Here is a 19788-nt window from a genome sequence, read left to right as displayed (position 1 = left end):
CACCTCAGAGGCACAGGCCTGACAGCCAGCTGGGGCACCAAGACCCTGTCAGCCACATGGCTATCGGAAAGTCTGATGTCTTCTGCCAGTGTTCAGTAGGTGTTCTGTAGGAGTTGTCCACATGTAGATGTATTTCTGATGTAATTTTGGAGAGGAAGGTGATCTCCACGTCTTAATCCTCCACCATCTTGAGGGTCTCCCCCCATCCCAGACCTACAAATCAGAATTTGTACTCTAACACAATCCCCTCTGACTCCTACACACCATAAAGTTTGAAAAATACTGGTAGAGTAGGTTAGGAATCTCGAATCCCCAGCCCTTGTCCTGCTGCTGCTGTTGCTAATAAATTGTATAACCTTTGGCAAGTGACCTAACCTCTCTGGGCTGCAGTCTCTTCACCTGAATTATGCTCTTGAAGATTCTTTCCAGCCTCAGCTTCCACCTTCTTTATTATATTAGTTCCCAAGGCCATTCTCAACTCTGTGCAGGGAGAATGGCAATTTAGTGCATCATTCTGACTCAGATTCTCCTACTGTAAAACTCAGGCTGCATTTCCCCTCCCTGGAGGTGTGTGGCAAAAGCTCTCTCATAACCTACTAGGGAGAGCTCCAACCTCTGTGCCTGATGCTGCTGTACAGATGCAGATCCTGTTGCCATGATGCAAAGGCACTGCTGTAGTAGCAGGTTTCTGATAGACTCCAAGTAGGAGTGACTTTCAGCTGGACAGTCTCAAAGCCTGGAAGCAGAATGTGCTCCAATGACTTAACATTTAAAATAGGCCTATTGCATCTACCCTTTAGCTGCCCAGGAGAGTGAACGCAGCAGGAGCCAATTTGTGTCTGGTAGTGATTTAGTTATGAGTCACTCACTCCCTGATAAGTTATCTTGAGTCATTTCCACAGTAATCCATAAGCCGGATGGCATCACAGTTTTTTATTATTGGCGTCAAGAGCACACCCGAACAAATAAAGCACCAGGAATGATTTTTATCCTCCAGAGCACTGAGGAAATCACTCTCTGTCTATAGCAGTCACTTTGAAAGTTAAAAAGAACATGACTAACTTGCTCACTCCCTTTTAATTCCCTAAATACTTGAGAAGTGGGAGTGGGAGAGAAACTGGCCATGGGTGGGGAGTAGCAAAGAAACAGGAAGAAAGCCTGAAATTGTAGCAGATGAAGAAATGGATGGTATGATGTGTGTTGAATCAATGAATAAAACTGATAATCCAATATACTGCTCACCAATTAATCATTTTCATCACTTTCTGTCCAATGAAGGATGACAGAGGTAGGAAAATCTACATGCCCACTTTTCAGGGACTAAATGGACCCATGTCTGAGCTCTTTTTAAAATAACCTCACAGAAGACTTTGATTACTTGGGGGTCGAGAGTATATGATAGAAAAAAACAAAACTGAAAAGAAATGGAGTCAAATAGCCATATTTTTAACCACCTTGATCCCTCACTTTCTCATCTGTAAAATAACAATATTAAAATATTCTTGTCTCACGGTTGTTGGGAGAGGTTCAATGAGACAGTGGATGTAAATATACATAGCACAACATTTGGCACTTAGCATCCAATAAATGTTAGTTCCCCCTTTCCCATCCCTTTTCCACTTTTATCACTTCCTCACCCTCAATCCAGTATTTATTACCCATGTTGCCTTGAGCAGTTAATCGTTCTAAGGTTCACTGTCTTTAACTATAAAATGGAAATGTAAATAAGATCAATTTTGCAGGCTTGCTGTTAGATTAAATAAGCTATCCATACAAAGCACATAGCATAGCACCCATAGTGAGCATTCAATGGCTACTGATTATTATTATTGTTTGATCATTATTAATCTTTTTAAAGTAAAATAACTTATTTCTGATCAGCACAGTTAGAACTCTCCTGGAATCATAAAATACTAGGTCTGAAGAACCTTAGTTCCTGATAATCACGTATAGTGCCTCTCAACTCGGGATGGTACCTTCCCCTAAAGGAGGCGGGCATTTGGAAACAGGGTGGGCATTTTTCCATTGTCATAGTGACTGAGAGTGTTACTGGTATTTAGCACCTTGGAGCAGGAATGCAAAACCTCCTACAATGTGTGGACACGCTCATACACGAAGAATTATTCCCTTTAGATGCCAATCACCCCACCACTAAGACACACAGAAGATTTTAACTTCTTCATGGGGTGCTCAGAGAGATGCAGTATTTGACCAAAGTCCCAGAGTTAGTTAGCATTAGAGCTAGAACTAAATTTTGTATAGCGTGTTAACACTGCAAGAATTTTTGCCATCTTCTGCAATTGTCATCAACAGCATATACATCTCTATTCTTAGCCGTGACAATTGTCTCTATAAAGTCAGTACAATTCCTAAGAAAAGAAAAGCCTTACAGTGTGCTTTCTTACTCTGTCTCCAGGAGATGGAAGAAGAGAGAGAGAGAAATAGAGAGAGTGCATGAGCAAGAGGGAGAGTGGGGGAGGGAGGGAGAGGATGGAGGATGAGGGTTTCTTTTCTTTTACTGTTGAATAATAATATATTAGCTTGCTTCACTGATTCCATTATAGTAGAGGCTGGGGTAGTAACTCAGTCCCTGAGAACACAATATTAAAGAGACGAAGGTTTGATTTCAGTCCTCCTATGGGCTCATTAGTTTTACACAGAGCAAGTCCTCTTCTATAATCATAGCATGTCATGCAGGCATGTGGTGGCGAATGTCTTAAAAGGCAAGAAGCTGCCAAACACCTCTAACCTCACTACCAAGAAATAGCTTAGCTACTTGTCCTGCTGAGTATGGTTCAACATCAGCTCAATATTTTGTTTATTTTAACATTTATGGCTGTGATTAAATGGCCACTGTCTTGAACGAGCGTGGGTGAGGGGCTGGTGAGCGCAGGGAGCTTCCAGGTGCTGAGTGAAGAGGTGTCTCTGAGGTCCGTGAAGAACAATCAGGGATCAGGGTCTTTCAAGGATGTAACTGTAGACTTCAGCAGGGAGGAGTGGCAACTGTTGGACCTTGCTCAGAAAAGTCTATATAGGGATGTAATGCTGGAAAACTATTTCAACTTGATCTCAATGGTGTGTCAAGTTCCCAAACCAGAAGTCATTTTCAACTTGGTGAAATATCAAGCCAGAGCTGTCTAGAATACATAGGAAGTACAGAATGGCTAACATACACCTCTGGAAAAAAGAAACATAGGCGGATCTTGAAGATAGCAGAGGAATAAGACGTGCAGATCACCTTCCTCCCCACAAATACATCAGAAATACATCTACATGTGGAAAAACCCCTACAGAACACCTACTGAACGCTGGCAGAAGAACTCAGACTTCCCAAAAGGCAAGAAAATCCCCACATACCTGGGTAGGGCAAAAGAAAAAACAGAGACAAAAGAATAGGGACAGGACCTGCACCTCTGGGAGGGAGCTGTGAAGGAGGAAAAGTTTCCACACGCTAGGAAGTCCCTTCACTGGTGTTTTGGAGCCAGAGAGGAGAGCACAGCAACAGGGGTGCAGAGGGCAAAGCAGAGAGATTCCCACACAGAGGATCAGTGCCAACCAGCACCCACCAGACTGAGACGGTTGTCTGCTCACCCGCTGGGACAGGTGAGGGCTGGGAGCTGAGGCTTGGGCTTCAGAGGTCAGACCCTAGGGAGTGGACTGGGGTTGGCTGCATGAAGACAGCCTGAAGGGGGCTAGTGCACTACAGCTAGCCAGGAGGGAGTCCGAGAAAAAGTCTGGACCTGATGGAGAGTTAAGAGACTATTGTTTTGGGGTGTGCAAGGAGAGGGGCTTCCTGCTCTATGTGCGCACAGATGGCAGAGCACCGCCTAAGTGAGCTCCAGAGACAGGCATGAGCCATGGCTAACATCTTGGATCCCAGAGGCAGGCACAGACCGCTATTACTGCCACCACTGCCACCAAGAATCCTGTGTGCAAGCACAGGTCACTACCCACACCCCTCCGGAAGCCTGTGCAGCCCACCACTGCCAGGGTCCCATGATCTAGGGTCACCTTCCCTGGGAGAACACACGGTGCACCTCAGGCTGTTGCAATATCATTGCGGCCTCTGCCACTGCAGGCATGCCCCGCATTTCAATTATGACTAACATGCCCCTCCCTCTAACCAGCCTGAGGGAGTAAGAGAGCCCTAATCAGCCACTGCTTTAACCCCTCCTCTCTGGGTGGGGAAGAGATGCCTGAGAGCGGCCTACACACAGAGGTGGGGCCAAAGCCAAAGCTGAACCCCAGGAGCTGTGCAAACAAAGTAGAGAAAGGGAAATTTCTCTGTGCAGCCTCAAGAGCAGCAGATTAAATCCCCGCAATCAGCTTGATAAACCCTACATCTGTGGAGTACCTGAATAGACAACAAATGCTCCCAAAATTGAGGCGATGGAATTTGGGAGCAACTGTAGCCTTGGGGTTTGCTTCCTGAGTTTGATTCGTGTTTATCTTAGCTTAGTTTTTAGTGCTTGTCTTCATTGGTGGGTTTGTTTACTGGTTTGGTTTCTCTCTTCCTTTTGTTTTTTCTCTTTTTGTGAGTGTGTGTGTGTATGTTTCTTTGTGTGATTTTGTCTATTTAGTTTTGCTTTTACCATTTGTTTTGGGGTTCTGTCTGTTCATTTTTTTTTCTTCATTTTATTCCACGCCATGCAGTTGGCAGGGTCATGGTGCTCCAGCCGGGTGTTGGGCCTGAGCCTCCAAGTTGGGAGAGCTGCGTCCAGGACACTGGACTGCCAGAGACCTTCAGAGTCCTTCCAGTTCCACGTAATATAAACTGGTGAGAGCTCTCCCAGAGATCTCCATCTCAACATTAAGACCGAGCTCCACCCAATGGCCAGCAAGCTTCAGTGCTGGAAACCCCAAGCCAAACAACTAGTAAGACAGGAACACAGCTCCACTCATTAGCACACAGGCTGCCTAAAGTCATAATAAGTTCAAAGACACCCCAAAACACAACACCAGATGTGGCCCTGCCCACCAGAGGGACAAGATCCAGCCACACCCAAAAGAAGACAGGAACCAGTCCCCCCCCGCCAGGAAACCTACACAACGCAGTGAACCAACCTCACCTACTGGGGACAGACAAGAGAAATAAGAGGAACTACGAACCTGCAGCCTGCAAAAAGGAGACCGCAAACATAGTAAGTTAAACAAAATGAGAAGACAGAGAAATATGCACCAGATGCAGAAGCAAGGCAAAAACCCACCAGACCAAACAAATGAAGAGGAAATAGGCAGTCTACCTGAAAAAGGATTCAGAGTAGTGATTGTAAAGATGATCCAAAATCTTGGAAACAGAATGGAGAAAATAGAAGAAATGTTTAACAAGGAACTAGAAGAACTAAAGAGCAAACAAACAATGATGAACAGTACAATAAATGAAGTTAAAAATACTCTAGAAGGAATCAATAGCAGAATAACTGAGGCAGAAGAATGGACAATGACCTGGAAGATAGAATACTGGAAATAATGGCCACAGAGCAGATAAAGAGAAAAGAATGAAAAGAATTGATGACAGTCTCAGAGACTTCTGGAACAATATTAAATGTGCCAAATTTTGAATTATAGGGGTCCCAGAAAAAGAAGAGAAAAAGAAAGGGACTGAGAAAATATTTGAAGACATTATAGTTGAAAGCTTCCCTAATATGGAAAAGGAAATAATTAATCAAGTCCAGGAAGCACAGAATGTCCCACACAGGATAAATCCAAGGAGAAACACGCCAATACACATATTAACCAAACTATCAAAAATTAAATACAATGAAAAAATATTAAAAGCAGCAAGGGAAAAACAACAAATACCACACAGGGAATCCCCATAAGGTTAACAGCTGATCTTAGAGCAGAAACTCTGCAAACCAAAAGGGAGTGGCAAGACATATTTAAAGTGATGAAAGGGAAAAACCTACAACCAAGATTACGCTATCCAGCAAGGATTGCATTCAGATTTGATGGAGAAATTAAAACCTTTACAGACAAGCAAAAGCTAAGAGAACTCAGCACCACCAAACCAGCTTTAAAACAAAAGCTAAAGGAACTTCTATAGGTGGGGAAAAACAAGAGAAGAAAAAGACCTACAAAAACAAACCCAAAACAATTAAGAAAATGGTCATAGGAACATACATATCAATAATTACTTTAAATGTAAATGGATTAAATGCTCCAACCAAAAGAAACAAACTGGCTGAATGGATATAAAAACAAGGCCCATATATATGTTGTCTACAAGAGACCCACTTCAGACCTAGGGACACATACAGACTGAAAGTGAGGGGATGGAAAAAGATATTCCATGCAAATGGAAATCAAAAGAAAGCTGGAGTAGCAGTTCTCATATCAGACAAAATAGACTTTAAAATAAAGACTATTACAAGAGACAAAGAAGGACACCACATAATTATCAAGGGATCAATCCAAGAAGAAGATAAAACAATTGTAAATATTTATGCACCCAACAAAGGAGCACCTCAATATATAAGGCAAATGCTAACAGCCATAAAAGGGGAAATTGACAGTAACACAATAATAGTAGGGGACTTCAACACCCCACTTTCACCTATGGACAGATCATCCAAAATGAAAATAAATAAGGAAACACAAGCTTTAAATGACACATAAGACTAGATGGACTTAATTGATATTTATAGGACATTCTATTCAAAAACAACAGAATACACTTTCTTCTCAAGTGCACATAGAACATTCTCCAGGATAGACCATATCTTGGGTCACAAATCAAGCCTTGGTAAATTTAAGAAAATTGAAATCATATCAAGTATCTTTTCTGACCACAATGCTATGAGACTAGATATCAATTACAGGAAAGCATCTGTAAAAAATACAAACACATGGAGGCTAAACAACATGCTACTAAATAACCAAGATATGACTGAAGAAATCAAAGAGGAAATCAAAAAATACCTAGAAACAAATGACAATGAAAACGCAATGACCCAAAACCAATGGGATGCGGAAAAAGCAATTATAAAAGAGAAGTTTATAGCAATACAATCGTACCTCAGGAAACAAGAGACATCTCAAATAAACAACCTAACCTTACACCAAATGCAATTAGACAAAGAAGAACAAAAAAACCCCAAAGTTAGCAGAAGGAAATAAATCATAAAGATCAGATCAGAAATAATTGAAAAAGATATGAAGGAAACAATAGCAAAGATCAATAAAACTAAAGGCTGGTTCTTTGAGAAGGTAAACAAAATTGATAAAACATTAGCCAGACTCATCAAGAAAAAAAGAGAGAAGACTCAAATCATCAGAAATAGAAATGAAAAAGGAGAAGTAACAACTGATACTGCAGAAATACGAAGGATCATGAGAGATTACTATGAGCAATTATATGTCAATAAAATAGACAACCTGGAAGAAATGGACAAATTCTTAGAAAAGCACAACTTTCTGAGACTGAACCAGAAAGAAATAGAAAACATATACAGCCCAATCACAAGCACTAAAATTGAAACTCTGATTAAAAATCTAAGAAACAAAAGCCCAGGACCAGATGGCTTCACAGGTGAATTCTATCAAACATTTAGAGAAGAGTTAACACCTATCCTTCTCAAACACTTCCAAAATATAGCAGAGGGAGGAACACTCCCAAACTCATTCTACAATGTCACCATCACCCTGATAACAAAACCAGACAAAGACATCACAAAAAAAGAAAACTACAGGCCAATATCACTGATGAACATAGATGCAAAAATCCTCAATAAAATACTAGCAAACAGAATCCAACAGCACATTAAAAGGATCATACACCATGATCGAGTGGGGTTTATCCCAGGAAACCAAGGATTCTTCAATATACGCAAATCAGTCAATGTGATACACCATATTAACAAATTGGAGGATAAAAACCATATGATAATCTCAATAGATCTAGAAAAAGCTTTCAACAAATTTCAACACCAATATATAATAAAAACTCTCCAGAAAGTGGGCAAAGAGGGAACCTACCTCAACATAATAAATGCCATATATGACAAAAGCACAGCCAACATCATTTTCAATGGTGAAAAACTGAAACCATTTCCTCTAAGATCAGGAACAAGACAAGGGTACCAACTCTCACCACTATTATTCAACATAGTTTTGGAAGTTTTAGCCACAGCAATCAGAGAAGAAAAAGAAATAAAAGGAATCCAAATGGGAAAAGAAGTAAAACTGTCACTGTTTGCAGATGACATGATACTGTACGTAAAGAATCCTAAAGACGCTACCACAAAACTACTAGAGCTAATCAATGAATTTGGTAAAATAGCAGGATACAAAATTAATGCACAGAAATCTCTTGCATTCCTATACATTAATGATGAAAAATCTGAAAGAGAAATTAAGGAAACACTCCCATTTACCATTGCAACAGCAGAGAATAAAATACCTAGGAATAAACCTGCCTAAGGAGGCAAAAAACTTGTCTGCAGAAAACTATAAGGCACTGATGAAAGAAATCAAAGACGATACAAACAAATGGAGAGATATACCATGTTTCTGGATTGGAAGAATCAACACTGTGAAAATGATTATACTACCCAAAGCAGTCTACATATTCAATGCAATCCCTATCAAACTACAATGGCATTTTTCACAGAATTAGAACAAAAAATTTTACAATTTGTATGGAAACACAAAAGAAGGGAATAGCCAAAGCAATCTTGAGAAAGAAAAGTGGAACTGGAGGAATCAGGCTCCATGACTTCAGACTATACTACAAAGCTACAGTAATCAAAACAGTATGGCACTGGCACAAAAACAGAAATATAGATCAATGGACCAGTATAGAAAGCCCAGAGGTAAACTCACACGCATATGGTCACCTTATCTTTGATAAAGGAGGCAAGAATATACAATGGAGAAGACATCCTCTTCAATAAGTGGTGCTGGGAAAACTGGACAGCTACATGTAAAAGAATGAAATTAGAACACTCCCTAACACCATACACAAAAATAAACTCAAAATGGATTAAAGACCTAAATGTAAGGCCAGACACTATCAAACTCTTAGAGGAAAACATAGGAAGAACACTCTATGGCATAAATCACAGCAAGATCCTTTTGACCCATCTCCTAGAGAAATGGAAATAAAAACAAAAATAAACAAATGGGACCTAAAGAAACTCAAAAGCTTTTGCACAGCAAAGGAAACCATAAACAAGACAAAAAGACCACCCTCAGAATGGGAGAAAATATTTACAAATGAAGCAACTGACAAAGAATTAATCTCCAAAATATACAAGCAGCTCATGCAGCTCAATATCAAAAAAACAAACAACTTAATCCAAAAATGGGCAGAAAAGCTAAATAGACATTTCTCCAAAAAGATATACAGATTGCCAAGAAACACATGAAAGGATGCTCAACATCACTAATCATTAGTGAGAAATGCAAATCAAAACTACAATGAGATATCACCTCACACCAGTCTGAACGGCCATCATCAAAAAATCTAGAAACAATAAATGCTGGAAAGGGTATGATGAAAAGGGAACCCTCCTGCACTGTTGGTGGGAATGTAAATTGTTACAGCCACTATGGAGAACAGTATGGAGGTTCCTTAAAAAACTAAAAATAGAACTACCATACAACCCAGCAATCCCACTACTGGGCATGTACCCTGAGAAAACCATAATTCAAAAAGAGTCATGTACCACAATGTTCATAGCAGCACTATTTACAATAGCCAGGGCATGGAAGCAACCTAAGTGTCCATCGACAGATGAATGGATAAAGAAGATGTGGTACATATATACAATGGAATATTACTCAGCCATAAAAAGAAATGAAATTGAGTTATTTGTAGTGAGGTGGAATGACCTAGAATCTGTCATACAGAGTGAAGTAAGTCAGAAAGAGAAAAACAAATACCGTATGCTAACACATATATATGAAATCTAAAAAAAAACAAAAAGGTTCTGATGAACCTAGGGGCAGGACAGGAATAAATACACAGACATAGAGAATGGACTTGAGGACACAGAGGGTGGGAGGGGAAGCTGGGACGAAGTGATAGAGTAGCATTGACTTATATACACTACCAAATGTAAAATAGATAGCTAGTGGGAAGCAGCTGCATAGCACAGGGAGATCAGCTCAGTGTTTTGTGACCACCTAGAAGGGTGGGATAGAGAGGGTGTGAGGGAGGTGCAAGAGGGAGGGGATATGGAGATATATGTATACATATAGCTGATTCACTTTGTTATAGAGCAGAAACTAACACAACATTGTAAAACAATTATACTCCAATAAAGATGCAAAAAAAAGAAAAAACCAACCATTTATGGAGCACCTACTGCCTGCAGGGCACTGTGCTAGATGCTGAGGTACTAAGATGAATTAGATACAGTCCATGGCCTCAAGGAACTCCGATTACCACAGAGGACAAAAATGTAAGTAAATTATTCCCATAGAATTGGTATTACAGTAGAGGAAGAATTATTGATTTATAGAGTAAGCTGAACTAGGAAATTGATTTTGACTACTTGTTGAACTGTTTTAAATAACATAGTCACACCAGATGCCTTAATAAACCAAAAGAAAGAGAGTTTATTGTAGTCAAAATAACTGTCGTCTATCACAAATTTTCACATTTGTCTATCTCATTTTCAGATTTAAGATTCAGAGTAAGACAGTCTAAGCGTCACCTGAATACTAGCTGTGTGTCCTTTGGAATGTTATTTATGTTCCCTAACTCTTGGTTTCCCCAACTGGAAGAAACATAAGTATCCCTGCCCTACTTACCTCTGAGTATTGTTGTAGGAATGGAAGGAGACAATATGAATGCTTTATACATATTATATGTGATCAAACCACTTTCACTTTCCAGAAAGACTACATTTCTCAGCCCCTCTGTAGCTAAGGAGAGAATCTGACTAATTCTCACCAATAGAATATTAGTAAAGCTGATATCACTTCTAGCCCCAAGCATTTAAAGTGGGTGTACTTTCTTCACAAATCATCTTTTCCCCTGTGCAGCAACATGGGAGGCCATGCATTCCAGATGGCCTAAGTACAAAATTGAAGAAGGCAGTCCAATCTGTATTGGACTTGGTATGAGTAAGAAATAAATGCCTACTTTATTGTCACTGAGATTTTACTGTGTGTGTATTACTGCAGCATGGCCTATCTCATACTGACTAACACATAACAGATGTAAATTATTATTTTGAAATGCACTAGCATACTTAGATGGTCTCATTACCTGGCAGCTCTGGGACTGTCTATTGCAAAGCCTCAGAATCAGCAGTCCTCAGAGCACTTGTTATTCTATAGTTAAAACATTCTCCTGAATACTGAATAAAACCAAATGACCTTCCATCTCTCACTTCTATTCTCATTTTTCCCCTCTCTTCAAATGCTAACTTCAGCATATGTTCTGAAACTCTCAATGAATGTGTCTGATTGCCTAAAAAGTCAATATTCCAAATAGGTGATAGATGTCAATTTGCCAATTCTATTCATGTCAGAAACCAATAGCTTTAAAAACTTCTTAGCTGGACAACAAAGATGTTGATTACAACAAGTAAAGGACTTGTCTGCATCTGCAAGAGACTTTGTTACCTAAGGGAAAACTGTCCAAATGGTATATTTCAGACTAGAAAGACTCAACACAAGAGCATTTACTGTGGTGTGCATCACAGATGAAAACATTTGGAATATTTATCAAAGTCACTTTTTTATAGAAGTTCTTGTTGCAAACATCATCAGAAGTTGAAAAATACACAAATACTATATATCTACAATTATTACAAGATCATAGAATCGTAATGCTCTGGAAATACCTTACCTGTTCTACATTTTGACCTCTAGTAACATATTCATTACCAACTTGGATTCTAGGATGGACCAAGCCCTTCGCCAGCTCAGAGGAGTTAACGCCCATGAGGAAAGCAGCTTTGTCAGCATCTGGTCAGAAGAAAGGAAGGAAAAGAAAGGAAGGAGGGAGGGAGAGAGAAAAAGAGAAGGAGGAAAGTGGGGAGGGGGAGAGAGGAAGGAAAACACTATTAAAATTCATTCTACTATAGCCCAATAGACTACCCAGAAGATGGAAGGATGGTTTGTTGAGAATGATATGGCAAGGTAGATTGTAGTTTTGAAATAAATGCATGAATCCTAAATGTTTAAAAGCCTCTATTTCTTGGAAATGCAAATCAAAACCACAATGAACTACCACTTCACACCCACTAGAATAGCTATAATCAAAAAGACAAGACAATAACGAGTTTTGGTGAAGAAGTGGAGAAATTGGAACCTTCATACGCTACTAGAATATAAAATGGTACAGCTGCTATAGAAAACCATTTGGCAGCTACTCAAAAGTTAAACATAGTTACTATAGGACCCAGAAATTCCACTCTTAGGTATACACCCAAGAGAAATAAAAAGTACGTTCACACAAAATAGTTGTACACAAATGTTCCCAGTAGCATTATTCATTATGGTCAAAACATGAAAAAAACACAAATGCCCATCAGCTGATGACTGGATAAACAAAATGTGGTATATTAATACAATGGAACTTTTTTAGTCATAAAATGGAATGAAGTATTGATGCATGCTACAACATGGATGAGGCTTGAAAACTTTATAGTAAGGGAAAGAAACCTGACACAAAGGCCATATATTGTATGATTTTATTTATATGAACTGTCCAGAATAGGCAAGTCCATAGAGACAGAAAGTAGATTTGTAGTTGCCAGGGGCTAGGAGAGAAGGGAATGGGGAGTAGCTACTTTAAGGTACAGGATTTCTTTTTGGAGTAATGAAACGTTCTGGAATTAGATAGGCGTGACAGTCACACAACATTGTGAATATGCTTAAACTCACTGAACTGTGCATTTTAAAAGGATAAATTTTATAATACGGGAATTGTAACTCAATTTTTAAAAAGAATCTTTTTCTTGATACTGGCCCTCTTCTGAAAAGAACTATTTATCTGAAGGACATGAAAAATCTCATTTTCATTATTTGCCTATTTTCCCCTTCTACATATACATTTGTAGATCCTTTCAATGAAACCGGAACTTGGACCATGTAATTGGATAATTCGAGACAGCTGCCAATCAACAGAAGCCAGAACACTTGCCCAGTATCTTTCAGAAACCTTTCCTTTTCCTGTGAAGTCTTTGCCCCATAGTGCCCTCTGCTGCCTAACAAGAATACTTACAACCCACACAATTGTACTTTTATAAAACAGCACTTCTATCTTCTAAGGAAAGAAGTGAAGAAGAAGTGCTATCAGAAGGAAAAGCAAATAGACATGTATCACACCAGGTGTTAAAAAATGACAATAACACAAAAGAATGCCACAGGCAAAAAGTTATAAACACATTTCAAATTGCAGATGTTTTCAGTTATCAGACAAAGGGAATATTTTACTCAACTGAACCTCTCTGCTGTCTTCCATTTTAAATGAATCCTGAGATATGCTAGTATGTCTGATGTAGTAACTCCATAAAATTAATGTCTTAGTATAGAAGAAAATGCAGTCTTTCCTTACTTCACTAAGAAGTACAAAATTTCCTGAGCAGTAACCACAAATAGAGAATAAAGTAAAAACAAAACACATTTAGAGAGCTGTATGTCATTTGTACTAACAGTATCCATTTCCTTTCTGTCAGCCTTTAAAATTTTCACAAAGGCTTGAAAAGCTTGAAATGTTTGATTTACTTGTTAACTAAAATCAATGTATATTATACATACATTTCTACAAGCTCTACACCTACTCCATATCAATGATAATGGTCTAGGTACTCAGTTGCTATGAAACCTTTCAAAATGCAAAGCCCTTTTGGGAAAATAAATGGAAAAATCAAAAGTAAAGCAGACATGTTCATCCTATGCTGAGTTATTCCTGCTAGGAGTGCCATGTTTGGAGACAAAAGCCTGATTATTTCAAGTTGAGAAGCCAATGGGTCAGAATCATAGACTTTTTGAAGCAGAAGAGACTTTAAAGAGCATCTAACCCAAAGTGAAACTATTCCAAAGGAAGGGAGAAATGCAACGTACCTGATGAATCTGAGCAGAGATGAATAGTAACCAACAATGTGAACAACGAACAATTCCACAATATCTGTCCAGGAAAAAAAAAGACAGGAGTTCAACTTTCTATGCATTGGAAGCATTCAGATGGACAATATAGGTAACGATAGTCTCAATCTCATACAACCTTTTTCCAGTGTTAATGACAGTCCTTTGAGTCTATTTTTATCCATGAACAAAGGAAACCAAAATTCTCTGTACAGTATCCCACCTTAAGCTCTAACAGAAATAGCCTTCAACATTACAGAATTATTTCTCACCTACTCCAGAGACACTCAAGGGTATGCAGACAGAGGAGTAGTGGATTTATCCCACAGGTGTACATTAGACATCTCACGTTCTCCTTTTTTTTTTTTTTTTTAAAGAAAATAATAGTTGTCATCATATTCCAAAAAAAAAAAAAAACTTCATTTGCATTAAAAGTTAAATCTATGAATAAATGTCCTTCTGACATTTAGGAGATGCCATCATGAAGACAGCATCATCTGTAAACGTATTTTCAACATGTAACCTGATGTGTTCTCCAAAGAGGCTTTATGAAATTCCCATCAATAAACATCATTTTCTAGGACCTTGTGAATAAAACCATGAATTTTAACTTAGGTTTTATGATATTACCTGGGAGAGGTTTAGCTAGAGGGGGTTCTCAAACGGTGGTGTGGATTAGAATAGCCTGGAGAGCTCATAAAGGAACAAAGGACTAGCTCACTTAAGAAGGTTAGGGTCTGGGCCCATTTTTTAGCATGTTCGCCGGGTGATTCTGATACACATGAGGGTCTGAGAACAGTCCTTCTCAGAGGGTCCGCAACCTTGTCTGTACATTGGGGTCACCTGGCAAGTTATAAAAACAAATCCTTATGCTTGCATCCTCCCTCAGAGATTGGTTTCCTTTGGTCTGGGTGAGGCCTGAGCTTCAGGAATTAAAAAGCTCCCCAGGTGATTCTGATGTGCAACCAAGTTTGAGAACTACTCTCTAGAGAAGGGTAGACAGGTTTGGTAAGTGCATTTAGAAGATGGAGAGAACAAAGTCTGACTGCACCTGAAAACAGGTAAGGAGGTAGAGAAAAACAAGAGGCAATCCCTTCCAGTGTGACAATTCTATCCCAGTTCTATCTGATCTGTAAATAACCAGATATAAAGAAACAAAATCCAGTTTTGTCAAACCACAATCTGGCTAATGTGAAAAAGGGTTTTGAAAATGATCTTCAATTAGTCTTTTATGTAGGGTTATAATACAGTTTCTGAGCTGTTCAAACTTCCTTAATTTATTGAACTGAGTTTCTGAGCACTTGCTATGTGCAAGGCCTGGTGCTAGATGCTATAGTAAGAAGATAGATAAACAAGACAAAAATCCTTGCTGTCAAGGAGTTTATAATCCATGAGAGTAAATAAACACAGGCAAAAATAGCAAGTCAATAAAACAACTGCCTATAAGAGACAAATCATGAGTACCATGAAAGTTTGAAAGAGAAAGAGATCCCTTCTGGACTGCATGACCAGGGAAGACTTCAAGAAAGAAACAGCATTTCATCTGAGCCTTGAAGGATGAGAAGGGTTTTGATGGGCAAGTGTGGGGGAACAAGCATTTCTGAGACAGGGAACAGCATGACTTAAAGGCCCAGAGGCAGGCAGTGCAGCGATGGTCAAAGACGGTGGATAGGACCAACAAGTTAGGAAGTGAGATAAACAGAAATGTGGGTGATTTGTGGTCGCAGGAGACATCTGATGCCACTGTAAGGTATTAATTAAATAATGGAGATTTTTAAAGGGCTGTTAGCAGAGAAATGGCATAATAAGAGTCAGGCTTCAGAACGATTAATATTGTGGAAGCATGTAAAACAGACGAGAGTGAGGAGATTACAGAGAAAGTGAACCCACTGTGGGACACTGGAGTGCAAAAGTGCTGAAAGTCTAAACTAGGAACGGGAAAGGGAAAAAGAGAGACTGAGAAACATGACCAAGAGGTTTCTAACCTGAGAAGCAGAGAGAAGAGCAGTACCGTGAATATGAATAGAAAAGTCAACAGGAAGACATCACTTGGGGGACGAGATGATACACTGAGTTTTAGCCATGCAGGGTTTAGGGTAGCAGGAGAATATGCAGTAGAAAGTTAGAAATATGGGGTTGGGACTCAAGAAGGAGGTAAAGGCAAGGATGTCCCCTTAGGTTTGGGGCCCTTCCCCCTTTCCATCCTCTTCTCCATCTGTTCAGCTCCTTCAATTCCTTCTTAAATGACTGGGAGGAAAATTACCAATGCTTCATATATCAATATTAAGAGCCCTTAGAAATCAATAAGAAAAATCCCGTACCTCAATTTTAAAAATGGGCTAACAATGGAAACAAAAATTCAAAAAAGAAACAATACAAATAGGTAATAACCTACAAAAATGTTAACTTTATTAATACTTAAATATAAAATAAAATCTGGCTAACTGGCAGGAGGAAAATTGTAACTGCTAATATTGGTGAGCATAGTGAGAAAGTCACTCAACTAGAAAAACACAAAGGATGTGTCCTATGTCCCTGAGTGGGTAGGATTCATTTAACAAATAATTATTTACTACTACGGTAAGGGCTACTATGATACAGTGCCAGGCACTGTATTAAAACCTAGAAATACAACAGTGCACAGCATATTAGGCCCCTGCTCCTATGGAGCTTACATCTGATGGAGACTCGGGAGTAGGACACCCAATAAAAAACAGCTGTATGAATGACACAAACAAAAATATTCAGGGTAAGGAGATAGAGAATGATGAGAAGGAGGTGGGGGCAGTCATGGAAGGGTTTTCTGATAACGTAACATCCAAGAAGGCACCTTGACAAAGTGAGGGAGTCAGCCATGAGGATACCTAGGAAGAGTTCCAGATAGAAGGAGGAGTTAGTGAAAACGTCCTGCAACAGGAGAGCTCGAATGATCCCAAAAGAGCCAAGAGACCCGTGGGCTGAGTGAGGGGAGTGAGAGAATGGGGAAAGGGTAGGTGGGGGCTCTGCACCTGATTCCACTGAGGTGCGTGGGTCCACGCTAGGCAGTTCTGTGGCACCAGCTGGATGTCTCAATTCTTACACTAACTACCTGGAGATAGCATCAGATTCCACAGGTTAAGAGTTCAGTCCTACAAGACTGCTTCCCCCAATTCAGATGCCAATTGTGAGTCCAGGTTGTCACTTAGGCTACTGACCAACCAGCTACAGATTGGAGGTTCCAACAACACCCTCCTTGGGTTCAATTAATTTGCTAGAGGCTCACAAAACTCAGAAAGACACTTTACTTATTAAATCAATGATTTATTGTAAAAGAATATAATTTGGGAATAGCCAAATGGGAAAGATGCATAGGGCAAGGTATGAGTAAAGGGTACAGAGCTTCACGTCTTCTCCAAGGATGCCAGTTTCCCCAAATCTCCACATGCTCAGCAACCAAGAAGATCTCTGAACACTGTCCTTTTAAGATTTTATTTTTTAGGCTTCATTACATAGGCATGGTTGATTGAATTATTGGCCACTGGTGATTGAACTCAATCTCTAGCCCTGCTCCTCTGCTCTGACAGGGGTGGGATTGAAAGTTCCAACTCTCTAATCACAGGGTTAGTTCTTGTGGTGACAAGACCCTATCCATAGGTACAGTCCAAAAGTCACCTTGTTAACATAAAAGACACCTTTATGGCTCTCATCACTCAAGAAATTCCAAATTAAGAGCTCTGTGCCAGATATTGGGACAAAGACCAAGTATAAATTTCATATTATCAAGCATAATATGGAGATGGGATTAGAGAGAGATTTAGAGAGGTAACAGAAGGAGGCTATGATGAGGATTGAGGGTTTATTTTGAGTAAGATGGAAGCCATGCATGAACCTAGCGCCGAGGAGGGAACATGGGCTGGTTTACACTATGAAAGCATCACTGCTGGCTGCAATATGTAGAACTACAGTGATGGGATGAGGGTGGAGACAGGGAGATCAGTAAGGAGGTTATCACAACAGTCTGGTGAGAAATGGTGGCTCAGGCTAAGTGGTGGCAGTGAACATGGTGATTGTGGGTAGTTGTGAGTTTTACATATATTTAAAGGTAGAGAAAACAAGAAAGAGAGGAGTTCAGGATGTCTCTAAGATTTGAGTCAGGAGAATTCAGTTGACATTTATTAAGAAGACTGAGAAATGAAGGGGCAGGAAGAGATGAAGAGTTCAGTTCTATACATGTTGAGTTTGAGATGATCAACTAAGAAATGAGCAGAGAAAAGTTTCAAGAGTTGAACTCAGCAGCCCTATAGCAGTTAGAAGTAAGGAAGATGAGGACATTCCAGTAAAGAACCTGAGAAGGAACCACCATGGAGATTGTATGAGATGCTTTGCTTCATTTGCTTATCTGTATTTTCTAATTAATAACTATGCCTTGCTTTTGTAATAAAAATAATTTTAAAAACTTTGTTTCAAAGCGTTGGAAAAGCAAAAAAAATGAACAAGGACAAAAACAGCAAAATAAGGCAGCAAGATGCCATGAAAGCATATATTAATATATTAATATAGAAGATGTTTACACAATATTCAGGGCACATTTCCTTACTGTATTTTCCTCTGAGCTCAAGTGTCCTCTTCTCTGAGTGGACTTTCTGACCACACTATCAACGATAACCCCCAACTCTTATTATTTTTTATTCTTTTACTCTGCTTTAATTTTTTCATTCTGACTTCATGCATATTTGTCCATTTATGTATATATTTTCTATCTCCCACACTAGACAATCAAGACAGGGATTATATCTTGTTCATAGGTATATCTCTAGCACCAGGAATAGTCCCCCACACAGACTGCCCCCAAAAATTATTTGTTAAACAATAAAAAAACAAACAATGCAACCAAAAAATGGGCAAAGGAATTGAATAGATATTTCTGCAAAGAAGATATACAAATGTCCAATAAATACATGAAGATACTCAACATCACTAATCATCAAGGAAATGCAATTCAAAACCACAATGAGCATGTCTCCCCACAGCTAGGGCACCTGCTGGCTGCTGGTGGGGGACCCTGATGCCCAAGGAGACGGGAGGAACCCTCAAGTGAACTGGTAGGATGTGGGGGTACTGAGGGGGGAGGGGAAGTGGAGGCCAGACAGGATCAGTGACCCTGAGGCTGGGATGATCAGGAGAGGCAGGTGGGAGAGGCCCTCCAGGAGAAGCAGGAGACGAGGCGATTGCCCCAGCCACTCAGGCTTGGGGAGACTGCTGGGCTCCCAGGCTGGTACCCTGCCTTCCAGGGCGCCCCCCCCTCCCCCTGGCCGCATTGGTCCTGGGGACATAGGAGGGAGGTCAGGAGATCAGGAGAGGCAGGTGGGAGGGGCCCTCCAGGAGGAGCAGTAGAGGAGCAGAGGGCATTTGTCTTGCCCACTTGAAACCAGGAAGCCTGCTGGGCTCCTAGGTGAGGTCCCTGCCCTCTGAGACAGGGGTGGGAGGCACGCCTGGGCCTCTTCTGTTCTGTTGAGCCTAAGCCCCAACCCCCCCACAGCCCCCAGGGCATTTTCCAGCCCTGTGGGTCCTAAGCATACACCCCACCCACTGCACAAACCTTGCCCTTGCTTAGGCCCCACCTTCTACAGCTAAGGCCTCCCCCTCCCTTTTTTTTTTTCTTTTTCTTTTTTTTCTTTTCTTTTCCCTTCTCTTTTTTTACTATTATGGTACAGTTGTACCTTCTGGTTGTAGATTCATCTATATTTTTATTTTTATATTCTT

The 19788-nt window shown here is 40.0% G+C and overlaps 1 protein-coding gene across 1 annotated transcript in view; it reads right to left on the bottom strand.

Moving 5' to 3' along the window:
* MYH15 (myosin heavy chain 15) overlaps nt 1–19788 on the bottom strand; it is a 182889-nt gene that overhangs the window by 128732 nt on the left and 34369 nt on the right. The window contains 1 exon segment of the mRNA XM_068545552.1: nt 11804–11922. Coding sequence (XP_068401653.1) covers nt 11804–11922 — 119 coding nt within the window.

This window comes from Eschrichtius robustus, chromosome 6 (genome assembly GCF_028021215.1).
Source record: "Eschrichtius robustus isolate mEscRob2 chromosome 6, mEscRob2.pri, whole genome shotgun sequence".
NCBI classification, from domain to species: domain Eukaryota; kingdom Metazoa; phylum Chordata; class Mammalia; order Artiodactyla; family Eschrichtiidae; genus Eschrichtius; species Eschrichtius robustus.
The sequence above is the reverse complement of the archived record's forward strand: the minus strand, read 5'-3'. Positions and strand labels throughout refer to the sequence as shown.